This window comes from Diadema setosum, chromosome 9 (genome assembly GCF_964275005.1).
Source record: "Diadema setosum chromosome 9, eeDiaSeto1, whole genome shotgun sequence".
NCBI classification, from domain to species: Eukaryota; Metazoa; Echinodermata; class Echinoidea; order Diadematoida; family Diadematidae; genus Diadema; species Diadema setosum.
In genome coordinates this window covers 35,662,904-35,684,244 of record NC_092693.1, presented here as the reverse complement: position 1 = coordinate 35,684,244, position 21,341 = coordinate 35,662,904, and the positions used below count along the sequence as shown (strand labels likewise).

General features: G+C 35.0%; 1 protein-coding gene across 1 annotated transcript in view; it reads left to right on the top strand.

Annotated features, from left to right (window-relative positions):
* Positions 1-541: 541 nt before the first annotated feature.
* The window catches only part of LOC140232854 (cytochrome P450 3A24-like), a 62,658-nt gene continuing 41,858 nt past the window's right edge, over positions 542-21,341 (top strand). The window contains exons 1-3 of the mRNA XM_072312967.1: positions 542-618; positions 17,147-17,237; positions 17,899-17,951. Of these exons, the coding sequence (XP_072169068.1) occupies positions 542-618; positions 17,147-17,237; positions 17,899-17,951 (221 nt within the window). The remainder of the gene's footprint in view (positions 619-17,146; positions 17,238-17,898; positions 17,952-21,341) is intronic.

Below are 21,341 nucleotides of genomic sequence, written 5' to 3'. Positions count from 1 at the left end.
ATACCCCTCCCACGCAAAAGAGATTTTGCAATTTTACAATTGAAATTCAACCGATCTGGCACACACTTGAGTGAAATGTTGAAAAATTATGATCTTACTTGATAAAAGGTTGAAAGGGAGACCCACTTCATGCATAAGTATACAATATACACGCAATTTTCTTTTTTCTTTGCGCCTTCTAAATCCCCGGTCAAAAACTTGGGGGGGGGGGTGGCCTTCCGTCCCCCCCCCCTCTTTGGTTACGCCGGTGTCTCGGTCTAATTACCAACGAAACCTCGAGCAAGTCACACACAACAGAAGTGTATACTTTCCAGCATAGATATTGTTCGATTACTACTGGTTCTGGGCAATGAGTTAAGAAGTCTCACCTCCCTGCTCTGGGCAAGGACATTGCGTCAGAGATCCAACACCACATAGAAAAACTGGTCTCCAATAGGGACGAGGGCACTCCATCGCTCGAGCCGCCATATGTTGCGCTGAACTCCTTAAACAGTTCCAACACTTCCCCGGCTACATACAACAAGAGTGAAGACTTGCAGACATGGAAGTGGAATTTTTCGGCTTTTCCATGTCATTGACATGGTTTCTTGTGCTTGCAGCAGTTCTTCTGTTTTTAGTGTAAGTATGGAAAGTAGTTTCTAATGTATTCATCTCATAATCATTATACTCTGAGGGTTTACATACACTTTGTACTGGTACTGATCGTAACGTCACGTAGTATAGCAGACAAACCACTAGACAGTAAATACGTCCTTCCGGAGGATTCTTTTTTTTTCCCCCATTTTTTGACTTTATCGGCTCTCCTCCATAAGAGGGGATCCTTGAAGCCAAGGAGACGCAGTCTCCGCGGAACAAATTCCGGACGACCAGCGTGGTTAACATTTTCTGCGTTTACGTAAACCGTGATTTCGGCTCTTGTAGCCTACACTTGTACACGTCGCGAGTTCATTTTTTTTTTCTGAATATTTGTGATCACTTTTCTTTTTTATACCGGGTCAAGGACTTCTGTAAAGTGCACACTACAGCGTACACTGTAAAAGCATCGGTGTTAGATTTAACACCACGGGTGTTAAATCTAACACCGATCAAACTTCAATAGAGGAACACACCCACAGGTGTAGAAAATGCACTGTGATGGTGTTGAAAAGTGTTCACCTGACACTTCATGGTGTTAATTTGACACTGTACCTGGTGTTATTTTGACACTGTACTGGTGTTAATTAAAAAATGACACCACATGGTGTTGATTTGATATTTGTTGGTGTTAATATCAATGGTTTAACACCCGTCCAGCTTCAATAAGAGACCACACCAGCTGGTGTTACTTTGGTGTAAATTTATTTTCAAATTTTTTCCAAAATCTAGTATTTTAATGTAAAATTCATGATCGTCTTGTTTAAATTAAAAATCAACAAGAAGTGCAGTTACTAAGAAACTCTTCAAAAAACAGTTTAAAATTTGGAAATAACACCCGGAGGTGTTAATTTAACACCATAAATGAACACCGAAAATTTAACACCAGCTCGGTGTTCACTATTTAACACCGGACTTTTTGCAGTGTACTTACCTGTCTTTTGAAGACAAGTCAGCCCGTTGAAACTGAACACACATAATGTACTTACACTACCAGATAAAAGCTCTCTACAAAAACATAGGTCTTATTTTTTAAATTCAAATCGATATTGACTAGAGGGTTAATACTTGACGAATGTATAAAAATGTGTACTGACTCGAACATATTTCTTTGTACACTTTAATCGCTATCTTATTTTGTATCATTTTATTTTTTTCTGTAAGATTTCCCTTTCGTATGATTTTCTTTCGTTTGTGTGTGTGTGTGTGTGTGTGTTCAGTTCATGTTTGTTCACGTTGAGGTTGGTAGATGTATTGTTTGTGTTATTCTTGGTTTGGTTTGGTTTGGTTTATTTCTGCATATTCTTTCTCCAAATACAATAACAAATGAAAACAAAGTGATAGAAAGTAAGCACAAAGGGGGAGAGATTAACATACAAATCAATAAAAGAAAGGTCATTTTCATAACATCAGTCTGTAATGACATATGAATCAAAACAAAATATTAAGGCATACTGTATGAACATAGGAGAAATCAATAAGCAGGGATTGACGTGGATGAGGCCATATCTATATTATGTTATACGAATATAATACAACGCCAATTATAAATCTACTCATAAAACTCTTAATCTTAGTATACGAATCATATTTTGCTAAAGAAAGAAAAAACAACGACAGAAAAGAAAAACAACGACTTGGCGCTTTAAAGAAAAAAAAAGCACGCAGCACCATCGACTACTGGTATGATAGACAATAGAAGTGTAGGTGTGTGCAAGTGACAGTGCGTCGTGTGTGCAGTGCAAGAGATAATGAATGCTATAGTACGTATATTTTGGGCATGAGGTATGCGCTTTACTGAAAAGTATACGACATGCGAATAAATGCCCCTGTAAAGTCTTTAGAAAAGAAAAAAAAACGGGAGGGAATGGAAAAAAAATCGAAGAACATTTTGTATGGGTCAGGGCTGACTGAGACTTGGGGAAAAAAGAAAAATAAATACATTGATGAAAGACAACTAAGTGAAAAAAATTTCTATAACAGATACTGTTTTAGATGAGCCTTGATAGAAAAAAGTAAAGTACACTGCTCTAATTGATCAGGTAGGTTGTTCAGACGTCGGGACCGTAATGTCTAATTGATTTCTGAGTTAAAACAGTTTTGGGGTTCACAAGGTGAACATTTGTCGAACGGCGAGCTGGATATGTGTGTATATTCGAGTTTAAGTGAAATATATATGTGTATTATGAAATAAAGAGGGAAGTTGATTTGTTGCGTATTTGTACATGAATATACCTTTTTTTTTTTAAATGTGGATGTCATGAAGCTTCAAAGTATTCAGACGATGAAATAAAGGATCTGTATGAGATAAATATGTAAAATTAGTAATGATGCGAATGGCACGCTTTTGGAGTAGATATAATGGATTCAGTTTAGTAATACTACACTTTCCCCATACAATATTTGAATACGATATGCGAGGCAAAATTGAAGAATTATATAAGATATTCAGGGATCGTTCGGATAAAAAATCTTTCAAATTCCAGAGTACGCTGGTATTCCTTGATAGGGTCCTTTGTATAGACAGGGTATATGTTCGTTCCATGTCAAATGAGAATCGATTGTAATTCCTAAGAATCTAATAGCCTGCTTCTCGCAAAGGGAAACCCATCAATCATGTCAATTGATATATTGGCATTAAAAGTCCTGTGAGCAGGGTTTTCTGAAATGAAAACTAGAAATGTCGCTATGGCGACTGATGCCTCCGCCATAATGCATGATTCTCCCAATAGGTGTATGGTACAATGTCTTCACAATGTGTTATGACAGTTTCACAAAACTGACAAGATATTGAAATGACAGGTTTGTCAGAAATATCTTGAATGTTCACTTTCCTTGAACTAGGTTTGCTATAATTGTCTAAGAGTGCAGGTACCGGTATTTGGGAAATTGAGAATTTTTACTTGACTTCTGACAGACCCTTTTATAAGTTTATGCATTGGGTTATTTTCAAGGTATGAAGAAAGTGTACTTACAGTATAAGATATATATATTTTTTGCATTTAAACCTGGCCTCTAACCCTTAACCTTTGACCTTCTGGCTGGAAATTTCCCAGAGAATCTCCATTGGGGAATACATGTATATATCAAGTTTTAGTTTTAAAATAGTAATGCAAGCATTGCATATAATAGTATATGAGGGAAATGGTAAAAATTTGAGGAGTTGACCTTGACCTTTGACCCCTGACTATTGACCCATGACCCCTACATTCCCTAGAAAATCCCTGCCAGTCAGTACATGCGTATGTACCAAGTTCCATGAAGATACATTGAACCATTTGCGAGAAAAGTGAAATTGTGACATATTCACCTAACCTTTGACCTTTTGACCTTTGACCTTATGACATGAAACTCTCTCTGGAGAATCTTTATGTAGTAGTACGTGTCTACACTAAGTTTCAAGAAAATATCTTCAGGCATTGCATGGATATGGGGGAAATATCAACGTTTTTAGCATTTGACCTTGATCTTTTGACCTTTGACCTCTTGCCAATGTCACTAAAATCTACTCAACTAATTGCCCCATCATACATCATCCTTGGACCAAGTTTGGTGAAAGCTGCTTCATCCAGTTTTGAGTTATCACGTAAACAGATAAATTTTAGGATTTGACCTTGATCTTTGACCTTTGACTGCTGTCCAATATCACTAAAAGACTATTAATCAAGTAATTGTCCCGTCATACATCATCCTCAGACAAAGTTTGGTGAAATTTGCTGAATCCAGTCTTGAGTTATCGCGTAAACAGATACAATTTAATGATTTGACCTTGACCTTTGACCTTTTGCCGATTTCACCCAAAATCTAATCAAGTAATTGCCTCCCCCGCTCATCATACCTTATACTTGGACCAAGTTTGGTAAAATTCCAGTCAAAATTACTCAAGTTATCGCGTAAACGAATGCGGACGGACGTACGTACGTACGGACGGACAACCCGAAAACATAATGCCTCCGGCACCACTTCGTGGCGGAGGCATAAAAAAGTCTTGTTAACATTCAAAGATAACTTGTTTGATTTGAACCAATACAATATATTAAATAATTCACTATTCAAACGATTCACAAGGGTCCCTACATCATGATCTCATGTAATAATGGATGTTTCATCAGCAAAAAGTATAAATATATTCAAAGATGGACAAGAATATATGATATCAATTATGTAAATATTAAACAGTAGAGGCCCTCAAATGGAGTCTTGATGTACCCCACATTTAATATCGAGTCTCTGTGATTCGTGAGACTGAAAACTAACATACTGTTGACGGTTTTGCAAATAATTTGTAAACCAGAGCAGAGCGTGACCTCGGACTCCATACTTATTAAGTTTATGAATCAATATTCTACGGTCGATGGTGTCGAATGCTTTCGACAAATCCATGTATATATACATATAGCTTGCTCCTTATCAGCAAAAACTTCAATTCTTTTATCACCCATGTGAGCGATTGCATAATCAGTTCAAGCTCCGCTTCTAAATAAAATTTGATTGGGTATTAATGAATAATTGTTTTGTAAAAAAACCGATGTACCCTTTTATACACAATTTGTTCAAGAAATTAAGATATGCTTGTTAATAATGCTATTGGCATATAATTACTAAGTAATTTAGAATCATTTTTTTTATATATATAGGAATAACTTATTGAAGTTTGACAGAGTTAGGGCAAGTGCCTGTTGAAAGAGACATATCAAATACATGAGTTAGGGGTTTGCAATGTAAAAAATTATTTGTTTCAATAAATGAACACTTAGATTATCATGCCCACTCGATTTAGTTGTTTTCAGATTTTGAACAACATTGATTTTTTCGTGATCGTTGGAAGGGGTAAAATAACGAACTTTCACAAGGATTGGGTAAATTATCTGTAAAATGAGTATTACATGAATTTATGTTAGATGCTAGACTGGGACCAATATCTGTAAAATAATCATGAAATGAGTTGGCAATTGTGGTAAGATCAGTAATTTCCTCATTGTCAATGATGACAGAGTTAGTAGTTCCTTTACTGTCTTTCCCAAATCTTATTACCGATGTTAATTGATTTCTATATATCAAATATTTCATAAATGAATTATTACTTTGGTTCTGTATAGCTTGCTTATGTAACTTATAACGGGTAGATATCGGCCGCATAATACTTTTAGTAATCCAGGGAGGTCTATTTTCTGTAAAATATTCCGTTTAAGCAAAGGAACATTTTTCTGATAATAATACGATAACCTGCTGATAAATTTTCATAAGAAATATCAGCATTGCTTTCATCAAATACATGGCCCTATTCTTTCTGCGCTAAATTAAATATAAAAAATTGAATGTTACTTTATTTTTCCTTTTAATACATTTGAGATTTTTTATCATCAAAATGCTGTTTTATTTGCCAAAAAATATTATTGATGGTAAAAACTGGTAAATGATCAGATATGATATCATAATAAAATGTATCATTTGTACATTCTGTGTTCATTACATTGGAAAATATATTATCAATAAGAACTTTGGAGATACTAGAAATTCTTGTTGGATTACTGATATGTGGTTGAAATGAATAAGTTGCCAATAAACCTAACAACCGCATTGTATGATTGCATTGCATTGTATGGTGTTATTTAGCAGATCGACATTAAAATCTCCCACAATGAGACTGTCTTTCTTTTCCTGATGAATAATAATCAAAGTTTGATCAAAACCTTCTAAAAAATAATAAATATAATTTCTTCCTGGACCTTTATATAATACATATCATTATATTTTTTGTTTTACTGTTCAAAATTTCAACAAAAATATCTTCAGTACCCTCGATATGTAAATCATGCCTGACTTTCATATCAATGTTATTTTCTAAGGGATTGTATAGTTTTGTTGGAGACTTAATTTCAGGTTTCTAACATTTTTTTTTTTGGTGAGATAATGAGAAACCTCTTATGAAATATGAAAGAGCATGTAATTCTATGAGAAATTTATTGATAAAAATTGGTTTTGAACTGGCTGAGATATCCCAAAAAGAGCAATTCTAATAAAGTGTGGGACCCACACTTTATTACAATCGCTTTGTCTTACTTTGTTTTTATATGTTTCAGCTATTCCAAACACATTTTTATCAAATAAACTTTGAATTCCTCTTAAAATGGTATGCCCTCCACTACATATATTTCATAGTGTTTTATTGGTATCTCGCAAAAAAAAAAGAGAAAAAGTTAAAGCCCAATTGTCATCTCCACCAATACTGTACCATCCCTTTAATGTAGAAAGCAAGCCAACCTCCCTTACCCAAGAAACGATCGGAACGATACATTTGATAATGCTCTTGATTGAATATTGGTTTCGCATTTACATTAAGGCATGTTTCTGATATACCATTATACAAAGATATTTGTGAGTATTTGTATATTGATTTTGTATGATAATTCAAAATACGTTGTTGTCATTTATAGAAAACCAGACTCAAATGTCGACGATTTTATAGAATCTTATTCTGAAGCGTTCTGTACTGTTACAAAGGAATATCAAAATATATTTATAACAGGTGATTTTAAAGTAGACCTCCTTAAGTATTTAGATAATCAAGATGCTTATAAACTCTTAATTGCTAATTTTTCATTTGGGTTTGAACCCCTTATACACAGTGCAACTCGCGTTACTTTAAACGGTGCGACTCTTTTGGATTTTTTTTTCCAGAAATGTTATGAATTTTCAATTATGTTTTTGGTTCATTTAGCATAATGTTAGTACAGATCATTTACCTATATTTTTAATGTTGAATAAAATAAATGAAAATAACAATATTTTTCAGAATTATTTCCGCAGATTTACAGATGAAGGTATTTGTTTACTGTATGAGAAATTCATTATATTAATTGCAGATTGGTCAGCAGTGTGCTTACAGTGCAACTGAAGTAAATTTTTTCATTTCATTTCAATTTATTTTCATATTTCTAACATATATCACAATATAAAGTAAATTGATACGAAATCTATACAGAACATAATTCAAAATAGAACTTCACCGGAATGTTCAAAAGTTTGTCTTGGTATACACAAGGTCTGTATACATGCGAGTTAAACTGAGATCATAATGCGAAAAATATGATGGGGCCTGCGTAAAAGCAAGCTTGTATAGAGCCGCAGGTCCCGTGGTAAAATCAGATTAGGGGAAGCATAAGTACAGATATTTTTAGACCATACTATAATTGGGGGATCCGATTAAAACGAACAAGATCAAATCAAATGTTGCTATATGAAATACAGAATAAAACACTGAAAGGTCACATGTTGCAACTATAACCTACTACAAGTAAGGACATTGAGAGAACAACGACTGAGATTGTAAGGATTTAAGTGGGTGTGGAGGTATAGATGATGACGTAACAGTTTGGCATAAATACATAAATGGAAGGTGGGCTAAAAGAATTTTGTCGTGAATATAAAATATACACACAAGGACAATGGGGCTCAGGTGTCAAATTCCAGCGGGGTCCTAAAACCATGCAGGCCGTGTGACCATGGTAACAGACAGCTGCCACGCGCAAGAATTCCAACAATCGAGTGTAACAATAAAAACTTAGAGAGCGCAACAGACAGACTGATCGAAGAATAATAATGTACATGGTTAGGATCCCGTCGGACTACTACTAGAAGATAAATAAGATAGACAAGGGAGGAAATACTGAGCAACAAGTACTATACAATGTGCATGCCGTAGCTGCTCAAAAGATATTGTTTTAATTTTCGTTTGAATGAGGTTAAAGTGGTGCAGCTTTTTAGTTCCGTAGGGAGTTCATTCCAGTACTTAGGTCCAGTGAACATGATAGTTTTTTTCGCAAAAATTGTTCGGGTACGTGGAAGGTGATACGCATAACGTTGGCGGGTTGGGTAATCATGAACTGTATAGTTTCTTGTGAACATTTTGGAAAATGCATCTGGTAATTGGCCAGTTGAGAATTACTGAAACATAAACAGGCAAACGTTGTAAGAAAACAACTCAGGAATTTTCAAAATTTTATTGCTCATAAAAAGTTCATTCGTATGCGATAAATATCCAGCGTGGTTTACAATTCTATAATAGCGCGTTTTTGCACAATAAATAACAAATCGATAAGATTTTTAGAAGCATTTCCCCACGCCAGAATCCCATAATTAAGATAGGGAGATATCAAAGTTGAATATATACTCTGTAGAATATTACATGGAAAATAATAACTAAGTTTGTTTAGAACCCCTGTATTTCTAGCAATAATTCTACTTACATAACCAACATGGGTTCTCCAAGATAAATCACTATTAATGTAAAGACCCAAGAACTTTGTACTGTTGACCTGTAACAAATCAATGTTGTTGATCTTGACAGAAATAGGTAGTACAGGTGGGGAATTACTAAACAAAATATAATGAGTTTTTTCAATGTTTAAGGAAAGTTTGTTTGCAAAAATCCAAGATTGAACAGAAACAAGTTCTTCATTTATTATGTTTATAAGTTCATCAGGATTTGGATGAGAAAAGAACAAATTTGTATCGTCTGCAAAACAAACGAAGGAAAGGATCTTAGATGAGTTCTGAATATCGTTGATATACAAAACAAAAATAAGTGGACCTAACAGGGAACCCTGAGGAACCCCGCAAGAAATTAACTTAGGTTGGGAATCGTGACCGTGGATACTTACAAATTGTTTTCTATTTGTCAGATAATCAGAAAACCATTCTAGCGCCTTACCCCGGATTCCGTAATGATTTAATTTATAAAGTAAAATATCATGATCTATTGTATCAAACGCCTTTGAAAAATCAAGAAAAACACCAACAGTATGAGATACATCATCTATAGCATGAGCTATCTTATCAATAAACTTGAGTAATGCGTGAGTTGTACTATGTTTTTTGCGAAATCCAAATTGAGAATCAGTAAATATTTTTGACTGAAGAAGGAAATTAAGGGTACGTTTATACACAAGTCTTTCGAGTATCTTTGAAAAGGAAGTTAAAAGGGAAATAGGACGATAAATATTAACAAAATCTTTTCGCCCTTTTTTAAAAATGGGAACAACTCTGGCTACTTTCATTTTACAAGGAACTTTACCACTAGATAAGGATTGATTCAAAATAAAAGTAAGCGGTGAAATTATTTCATGAATCCCTTTTTTTACCAAAAAATTTGTGATTCCATCGTATCCCGATTTTTTTTTTGTTATTTAATCTATCAACAATCATTATTATTACATCTTCAACAATCGGTACAAAAAATAAAGATGCCACATTCCTATTATCCAGAAAAGAGTGAAATTCCTGGTGCGCTGAAGGGATTTTGTCTGCCAGATTTGGGCCAATGTGTACAAAGTAATCATTAAAAACTTCAGCTATGTCTATGGGGTCGTCAATACGAACATCATCCTCTTGAATATAACTACGAGCATTATTGTCAGTATTACATTTCAACGCCTGATTTATCACCCTCCACGTACCCTTCACATCATATTTGCATTTATCGAATTGATTCATGAAATACATCCGTTTGGCAAACCGTAATGAAGAAGTAAGGATGTTACGATACCGAGTATATCTGGACTTATTCATAACAGTGGGTACTTTACGATATTTACGAAACAGTTTATTTTTCCTATTAATGGATTTTAAAAGTGATTTAGTAACCCATGGCTGCCGAGGTACTTTTTTATGATTTGATTTAAAACATTTACCACAAAGGATAACAGTATTGAGCTGAGTAATGAAAATATCTATGAAAGAATCAAATGATAAGTTTACGTCATTTTGATTATAAACAATCGACCAATCAACGAGTTTTAACTTTTCTCTAAGCCTGTTAATATTTTACTCTGACATCACACGAAAACCGGAAGTGTTGTGCGCACTTTCTGTCAGAGTGTCAACGTTACCAATAAGTGCATACACAGGAAAATGATCAGAGATATCAGTAACCACAATACCAGGTGAAATAGGAGAAGATGACTTGTTAACAAATATATTATCGATTAAAGTAGAAGAAATATCAGTGATTCTTGCAGGTTTTCTTATAAGAGGAATGAAAGACTTAGACAGCATTTGATTGAGAAATTCTTGACAATTATGGTTATCATAATTTAAAAGATTTAAATTAAAATCACCCATAAGAAAACATGTTTTATTTCTGAAATACTGGTTCAACAAAATGCCATCGAGTAATTCAACGAACTCAGTTAAATTCGAATTTGGTGGCCTGTAAATTTCCCCGACAATTACATTTCCTTTATTTGGTACTTTTATTTCGATGAAAATACTTTCAAAAAATTCTGTCATAAAACTGAACTCCTCTAATAACCGATGGTTTAAATTTTCTGTGACATAAAAACCAACTCCACCTCATTTCTTACATAATCTATTGTTTGTTATAAGTTTAAATTGATCAATGTGAAACAAGGAGGAAGGTGACTTCTCCTGTAACCATGTTTCACTGAGGCCGATGACACCATGAGTAAATCGTAGTTCATCAATGAATAGAATTGATCAAAATGTTGGTTTAAACTCCTTATATTAAAATGAGAAATGAAAGGTTGATTTGGGTCAGAATGGGATGATGAAATGAGATCTTTTTCTGAGCAGTAACTTGCAGAAAACATATATGCTGGAATGTCATTTAGATCAAAATCTAGTTTTAATTCATCAGATTCTGTAGTTAAGAACATTTTAGAAGCAAAATCATCATCGTTCTCATTATTTGTAGTGGTTACGGAACTTCCACCTTCCGATAACTGAACATCTGCAAGAGTATCATTCATATTCATTGGGATAAAAGTCTATGCAAATCATCCTATTTTCCACAGTATTTTCGTTGAAAAATGTGACAAAATGAGCAGGAATACTAAACATGACATATTGCCATTGACCAAGATACATAGTGGTAAAAGACACGGTATAATATTTGTCCTGGGGACATGTATGCACCTGAGTAGCTATTGCCGACATTGGGAAAACATGTTTACGTAAGAACGGGGAAAAATACACCAGCATCAACGCATGGAATTCGGAAGTGCAAATAGCGAGTGAGCGAATAAAAAGTACTGGGGTTCTGCAAACACGAATGGAATGTGTCACTCGATTGGATAACGCGTGAAACAATGTATACAACGGATACAGTGGATACATAGATTCAACTGGTGCGAATAACATAGGGTCAATTAAGAATTGCGAACATGTGACCTTCCCTAAGAGCAGACATGCACACTTGGCATTGCTAATAAATACGACAATGTAACATTTGGACAAAAACGCAAAAACAAACAAAAGAAAAATAAGCATGTACAACACTGGCTCTATCTTAGAGCACATCACTGTCATCACAAGTGATAATAAGGTGACAAAAAATGTCAAACTATACATTTCTTAGAGTCATGAGATATCGACGGCCAACCCACCCTCCCCTCCCTGATACAATTTACAATAATTGCAGACTTAAGTTTGGTCCATGAACTGAGTTTAAAATTGAGTTGGTGTAGTTAAAGATAAGGTTCATCAAGTAAAGTACACTGCATCATAGAAAATGAATGTACCCAAACCCCTCAATACGGGTCCTTTTGCATTATACCGTAAGTTTGTAGTAAAGCATGGAGTGAGTACTTCAGAATTCATGAAAAAAAAAATATACAGTATGTATATTTAAAAGAAAGATGCACTCCATTCTGGCGTTCCCCCCAATCAACCATTATAAATCAGAACACATCTGAGAAAGTTGTGGAGAGAGAGAGAAAAAAAAAAACAGGCAGCAGTATAACTGTCTATATTATAAAAATACATAATGTAGTATTATGATCCTCCTGTTGATAATAAAAATAATGCATTTATCTGAATCATATGCCAGAATAACCTTTAAAGAAAGACATACTCTTATAAACAGATAACATTTAGTGAATTTAGTACAAAATATATCTTGCTGGTGTTTATAGTGACAGTAAAAAAGGAGAACATAGCATTGGTTTTACGTACCAGCTTACGATATAATGTTGTCTGCCCCTCCCCCCCCCCAAAAAAAAGGAACAAAATATCTTGAAGATGTTATATGATATGTTTGGTGCGAAATTGACTTTTTTTTATATGATGATACATTTCCGTTAATGAAAGAAGAAAAGGTTCACAAACCGGGGTTAACTTCTATTCATCTCCGATGTTATGTAGGTAGGATAAATTTTATAAGATTTTTTTTTTAACGTGATAGATCTTTAATAAATCAGTCGCAGCGGACGACTATAATTAACTCCCCCTAAACCCACGAAACGTTTACAATTTTCAACCGTCATCGAGGCAGTCCAAATGGGGCGTTCTCCTTTTCACAAAAATTTCACCTTCGCATATTTCAGCTACTCACTGTCCAAAATCGCTCAAACTTTCAGAATAATGTAGATGATGATTTCTATCCACATACGGAGAATCACTAGAAACGACGAAGTATTCTTTTTTTACTTATTCAACTTTTCATGTTTCGCTGTTGCGGAAAACTACCCTCCGATGATTTCCAGACACATCTGGTCGCACCACTGAATATTCATGAAGCTTAACATACATATTCATAAGACATGTGCGGACTAAATGGACTTTCCCACGCTTCACCGATCCAGCGAGCTGACTGGTCGATGCGTAACTGTTACTGTGCGATGCGAGTGGCTGCTGGGGACAACGGCGCGCGGCGTAGCCAGGATTTGATCTTGGGGGGGGGGGGGGGGGGGCTAGTCTGCGAGGGAGCAAAACGACCGAGCCTGAGCGAGCGGAACGAGCGAGGGGAGGGGTGGGTGTGGGAAGGGATTGTCCCCCCTCCCACGGGAGAACTTTTTGCATTTTGATGTTGTAAATGGTGCAAATTGATGCATGTTTTCGCGTTTTATCGACTTGAAACAGTCCCACTTGTTTGAGGTAGAAATATATTTTCATGTCGATTAATATTGAACAATTGGGCTGTAAAATGGTATCATTTGAATAAACTTCTTGCACTGAATATCATGATCGCGACTGACCCGAGCGAATGGAGCTTGCGGGGGGGGGGGGGGTGGGGTGGGGGGCTTTTGGAGGGGTGGTTCCCCCCCCCCCTCCCCCCCCCCCCCCCCCCCGTGAGAACTTCTTGCATTTTGATGTTGCAAAAATGAATGCTTTTATCGACTTGGAACACTCCAAATACTTTTTGATGTAGATTGCTATTGAACAATTTGTTAAATTGATTAAATGGTATCAATTGAACAAACATCTTGTATTAATTCTTACAATTGAACGCAACTAAGCACGAGCGGGCGGAGTGAGGGAGGGGGAGGGGAGGGTGCTTGAGGGGGTGTCCCCCTCCCACGGTGAGAACTTTTTGCATTTTTGTGTTTTAAATGGTGCAATTTGATGAATGTTTTTGCGTGTTTTATAGATTTCAAACAGTCCCACTTGTTTAAGGTAGCAATAATTATATTTTGATGTAGATTATCATCGAATAATTTGCCTCTATAAAATGATTTTCTTTTAAAAATACATCTCGTATTAATTCTTATAATGAATATCATGAACGCTGTCTGTTCAGCAATCAAACAGAATAAGCACGCACACGACGTTTTTATAGATAGGGGCAATTCTCCTCCTACGTAAAGGTGATTTTGCATTTTCAGACCTGAAATTCAGCGATCTTGTGCAACGTTTTGGTGCAATACTTTCCAATGCCAAAATAACGGAACAATGAAAATAATGAAAAGAAATATAAAGATTATAGGAATAGAGTTAATAATCTATAAAGAAAGGCTAAGAAATACATTATCGCAGTTAATTAAATGAAAATAGAAATAATGTGAATAAGATTTCGTCGTTTATAATTCCGTTGCTTAATAAATGACCAAACGAAATGCCTACTTCATTCATACGAAATGAAGAAGAAAGTCACACTTTCTCAAATGATTGGAAACAAATGTAAATCATATTTCAGACATTTTGTAATGAAACATTATCATCTTTATGAAAAGCAAGTTCTGATATACATTTTGAAGATTATCTCCAATATAACTCTTCATTCTTTATTTGTCAACTCAATCACAGAGAGAGAACTCTGGGAAATTTGTAATGCTTTTATCAACGTATCCTTGTTGTTGTGATTGTCAGAGTTGTAATATTTTGAAACAAATACAATTTCCATTGTTAAACCCCTGGTCTATATTTTTAATTTGTATCTAAGTACTGGTGATGTCCCAACAAAATAGAAAATTGCCCCCAAAAAGTATTCCAAACTACAAGAAAGATACTATCGGCCTATATCAGTCCTCCCTGTCAAAGAAAAGCTCCTGGAAAATTTACCTTTTATATTCTTTTCTAACAAAATTTGATACACTTTATAATTGGCCATATGGTTTCAAACGCAATCATTCAACCACTCACGCTGTTATAGATTTACAAGATAAGATAATTTCTGCTATGACCCTTAACAAATATGCCAATAGGAAATTCATGTGTTTTTTGAAAGCTTTTGATGCCATTGATCGTACTATTCTTTTATATAAGTGAGAACATTATGGGATACGTTGGACACCTTTACTCTGGTTTGAAATCATTTGTCTGATAGATTTCAATGTACATCATTTAAGAGCTGTTCCTCAAATCATTCTGTTTTAGGTACCTTATTGCTTTTGATTTATATTAATGATGTTGTTCAAAGTTCCATGTTTCAGTATGTAATGTATGCTGATGACACTACTTCGTTTTATACTCATCCAAGTCCGACAGATATTGAGTTTAAAATAAATAAGGCGTTAGATAAAGTTTGTAATTGGTTTAAAGTAAATAAACTATTTGCTAGTTTTGTTAAGACTAATAATTATGTAATATTTCACCTTAATTTTTTTTTTCATAATAATTATATCATTGATGATGTGTTATGTTCTATGGATGTTGTTCCTTTAAAGAAAGTTGATTCGATTAATTTTCTTGGTGTTCATATCAAGAGTAATTTTATTTATGCATTTGGATGTACATATAACAAAATATGTAGCAACTAAGGTATCTGAATGTGTAGACATATTATATTCGTTGAAAAATATTCTTCTGTGGTTTGCACTTTCTTTTGCTTAATAATACATTTATAATTCGGTATTCTAATTATTGTATAACTAGCTGTATAGGGTAAATATGACAAAACAAAGTTAGAAGTTTTACATAAATTGCAGAAGAAAGCATTACGTATAATTTAATGGTAGTAATTACCTTGGTCATTCTGCTCCTCTTTTTCGTTAATTCTATACTTTGAATAGTGTTCATATGCATACTTATAATACCGCTGTCTTGGGATTTTATTATTTCAAATATTATGTTACAACATGATATTTCTTCTATGTTTTGCACCAATAATAAAATTCATAAATACAACACATTAAATTGCAGTAGATTCTATATGTGGATGATTTTAAACTCCGTATGTCACCAATTTCCATTAATCTGGTACTAGTATTCGAATCCTAGAGATATTTGTTCACGCAATAGCCTTTCTTAATTTTAGAAATTTTAGCAATTTTTTTTTTAGCAAATCACACTTGGTTAATCTAATCATACTATTTGTCCTAATGTTTGTTATGTGTCGTTGTGGTTGTTGGTTTTCTGTCCATGTCTACAATTTGTACTTTAAAAATCTTTATTTTGTGCATTCTCGTACATAAATGAACTTAAACAAGGACCTTTTGGCTTTATTCAAGTTCTATTTTTTTTTTTCATTTTCACAGATAATTATGTAAATGATTGATTACATCTTTTGTTTTGTATTATCAAATTCTCTTTTTTCATTTTCACAGATATGTAAATGATTGATTATATCTTTTGTGTTGTATTATTAAATTCAATACTGTTGTATTGTTTAATCAGCAAATGAGATGAATAAACGAATTGAAAACTATCGTTTTCTGTGCTACATGATGTGAAACTATGAGAATCGCCTGGGATTCCATATTAAGATACTGTTGTTTCAAGGGGTGCTGTTCGTTATTCCGAAGATTCGTTATTCCGACGGTTCGTTAATCCGAAACACACAAATCCCATGTACCTAGAGGTTTGTTAATCCGCAATGGAAAAAGGGGTTCGTTTATACGAATATTTGTGCGTTATTCCGAAGGTTCGTCATTCCGAAGTCTCGTTAATCCGAAAATGAAATAGGTTTCGCTATTCCGAAGACTCGTTTATCCGAAAATGAAATAGGGTTCGTTATTCCGAAGGTTCGTTAATCCGAAAATGAAATAGTGTTCGCTATTCCGAATGTTCCTTGATCCTAAATGAAATAGGGTCCGGAACGAACCTTCGGAATAACGAACCTTATTTCATTTTCGGAATAACGAACTTTAGGAGTAAAAAACTCTCGGTATAACGAACTGTAACCGTTTCAAAACTACACATCAGAAAATACAAAGTACATTGATAGCTTCCCTTTCCTTTCCTTATTTTTTTTTTGTAGTATGTAATGCGCATTCATGACGCCATTTGAGACATGTTAACATGCTAACAATTCGGAATGTAATTCTTTCCCGTTTAGACATGACTCATGGAGCCATACTTACTGGTGGCGGAAAGGTGTGATCTACGAGCCGGCCTTACCCATCGTGGGTAACACCGCATTCGGCATGGTACATCCAATTATTTGATATTATTATAATACAGTGTACAGTTTGTCCTCCCTCCCCCCCCCAAAAAAAAAAAATACAATCAGGTTTTTACATTGAAAGCACCCAATATGATTAAACTGTCTAAATATTACTTCAGGGCCTTTAAATATAAGATCTTTGCTCTATTTTGTAGAAAATCTCATTCAAGTTGGCTAAGCATTGTTAAGCGGTCACAGAAAATGTGGATTGTTGTAAAGCATGTAAGTATATGATTCTTCCAAGTTCAGCACTTCGATGCGCTTGCGTGTGAAAACAATAGACAGAACTTGGAGGGAAGAGATCCCTGACATCCTTTACAAAATTCCTCATTTCTCTTTGACCACTGAGGCAAATCGAATGGGGTTTTCTTTAATATGTGGGCAATGAGTTATGGTTTCATAGCCTGAATTTGTATTTAGATTGATTCACTATTTTTAAAGAATTCATTGTGGAGGGTCCCGTTGTGTTGTTGTTGTTGTTGTTTTTTTTTGTTTTTTTTTTTTGGGGGGGGGACATACGGTATGCATCACTCGCACGTGCGTTTTGTTGCGTAAAGAATAGCCTTCTCGTTTATGCGTTAAATACAAAAACCGTATTGCAAATTCGAATTTACCTGAACCTGGCTTGATTTTGTTCTTTGCAGGGGTTTCCTAGGGTATTTAACGTCTTGGGGGCGAAATACGGTCGAGTATACGGGTAAGTGACATGATTTAACTTGAATAGTCAATCACAGAGCCCTGCGTGATTTTTTTTTTTTTAAACTGAAAGGGCTACATACCTTGTTGGAATAGAATGGCATAAAAAAGGATAGCCTTAAAAGTGAACAGTTTCGATGGGGATAAAGATTATGACGATAATTTAACTGTACATTGATGTAGCACTACACTGATGCTGCTAGGTTCCTATCCTACTACTTGTGTAGAGCTGCTACTATACTACACAAAGTACTAACCATAATTGTAGGAGTAATGATAATGAATATGCTAATATAATAATAATAACAATCAATGAAAGGAATGATGATGTTGATTATAATGACGATGATACTACTACTACTACTACTACTACTAATAATAATAATACTAATAAGAGTAACAATAATATAGTGGATGAGCGTTCGTTTTATCACAATTAATGGAAATTACCTTTACTTGATAAGACTTTCGCCTGCTGGCTCTGCAGGCATCTTCAGATCGAGCGTTGTGAGAAGGACTTCCCACGAGCCGACGTAGCTGGTGTACGTTGGTACCAGAAAAAATGAACGCAAGAGACACTGTTAGTGCATCCTACCAAGGAGGTTTGAGAAATGGAGTAACAACAGTCTCATTCCCTTTGATCCCATGTTTCATGCCGCCACTCAGAAATATTAGAAGTATGTGCTAAACTGGAGCTGCCTAACAGATAGGAAGACAATTGATTCATGTGGCATTGCATCATGACTCGTCACTCTCAAAGGAAGATAGGTCTTTATGATGGTAATTGCTTTTCGCCGTCCCTTCTTAGAAAACAAGCGGCACATTAATAGTATAGACACGGGGATGTGCGAATAAAAACTGTACAAAAATTGATGAAGTGAAAATAAAAATTACTCGTTTTTACATGACTTTACACTAATCTGACATAGAAATGAATAAAGAACTATACTCGAAAATTATACCATATCAGTTTCATTTGTCGCAAGCGATCGGAAAGATGATAAAATCGGCTTTGTAGTGAGAGTTAAGTTCCAAATATTTTCACGACATACAGTTCAGGTTTACTTTTTTGCACATAATCTAGGAGGGGATTACTTTTGTTTCATATGCTTTGTCATAAGAGAACATTCATTGTATTTACAAATAAACAAGCAAAATATAGACGATATATTGTTAGAGTTTAAAATGAATCTTCAGATTGCTCAAAAAGACGGCGGCATGGAACCCTGATCATCAAAGGCACAAATGCACCTGTGGAATTCTTTTGTGCATCAATACAAAAATGGCAGCTGTTTGAATAATTAAAGCCAGTTGTAACTCCATCTCTTAAACCTCTATGATCCTACTACACAAGAGGAAAAAGAAAGGAAACCACCTCCCACATGCACAAGTCGGCCATCAGCGACCATTTGGCCAGTGAAAACCACCACATCAACTGGAAGAAGTGTTCCATCCTAGCCAGAGACTCTGGGAAAACCTCACGCTGGATAAGGGAAGCAATTCACATTCGGAAACAACAAGGAAAAACCTTCAACCGAGACCTGGGGCAATACTCACTTTCCTCAATATACGATCCCAGTGGGCCGAATGCATAAACGCTAGCAATTGCTTGTGCTAGCCTTTTACTTGAATCCGTATGCATAAAAACAAGCAGTTGCTTGCTAGCAGAAGCTTTTGCTAGCAAGCACAAGCAATTGCTTGTTGCCTGCAAGCAATTGCATAGAGACCAAGCATTTGCTTAAAAATGTATGCATAAAGCATACCTTTTGCTTGTTCTTGCTAGCAATTGCTTACGATTTTCCAAGCTCTGTAAAATGAGCTTGAGCTTTTGCTTAACTGGGATGTTCCCTTTTAAGTATAATTTTTCATATTAAAAAAGGAAGACCACACTTGTGCAGGATATAAATCTAGAAGAAATTACTCCTAAGTAGTGTAAAAAACTTTTTGTTTCAGCAACGGGAATGTCCAGTGGTTAGCACGCAAAATCTGATGAAAAACAGGTAGGATGTCTGACTTTGGTGGAGAGCGAGGAGACCTCGCTCCACGTGCGATCTGGAACATCCGGGCTACTTTAAGCTGTGATGGGAATCAGCCAGTACGTGTGTGTGTATAGATGTGTGTGTGGGTCTGTGGGTGTGCATTTATGAGTGTCATTTCATAGCTCATTTGCTATGTCAGGAAATGTTTCCGTACACACATGCCCTTTCAAATACATGCTATCACACTCGCCTTTGTTCTTGTGTTCGCACAGGCGTGACGTCCTTTTTGTTGAAAACGCAAGCAATTGCTTGTGCGGGACAAGCAAAAGGTATAAGCACAAGCAAAAGTTTATGCATATGGATTTAAGCAAATGCTTGAGCTAGACCTTTTGCTAGACGAGCTTGTGCTTTTGCTTGAAGCAATTGCTTACGTTTTATGCATTCGGCCCAGTATTATGCAGCATCCACTGTTGCACTCTATCTTAGTTTATTGGGAATGATCACGGAATGTTTTCGCATACAAGTACATGCATATTTGCATAACAACACTGTATTACAATCCATGTGTGCCCACAGAGGCAGCTTTTCTATTGAACTCTCTTTTTTTCAAGTGTTCTCTCCATCCTTCTCTACCTCTATTCTTTTCTTCTTATTCCTGCTCTTCTTTGGCACATTGTGATCCTTGGGTTTCTGTATAATGTACACAATGTACATCACATAATAATGTCCCACTCCAAACATATTTGTAGGGTTTGTGCAATTGTGTATTTATGATTTTGTAATTTTGATATATATTTGCCATAGTCAGACGCCAGCATGTTTTAAAGATTCAATGCATTAACAGTATATTATAATGTTCTACTCTTATAGCATTCTTTTACTCTGATATATTTCATTTCATTTCATTTCATTTTTTATTTCATTTCCGGCCAAACCATATAATATGACATTGCATATACACAAAGTCAGTACAAAGTAACTTTTACATGTCCAAATGAAATTTAAATACACGTCTTTTGTTTACATGAAACCAAAAACATATTTTGGTAGAAGAAGTACAAGGACAAAATGTGACTGAATCATAACAAAGAAAAGGTCGGAAATGGAGGGGACTGTAAAAAGCCAAGCTTGTAGAATGCAGTCACCTCGGAGTCGCTTTATAATAGTAATACACGAGACATTTTAACATAATCCACGGGAACCAGAACACAAAAACGAGTACGCACATCAACGTATATATATTCATATATACGTTGGCACATAAAATGAAGAGTAATTTAGAGCCATCCGTATATATATATACATGTATATATATATATATATATATATATATATATATATATATATATATATTAATATATATATATGACAACAGTTTTGCCATTTGGTATACATCACTTCTAAAGTGGCCT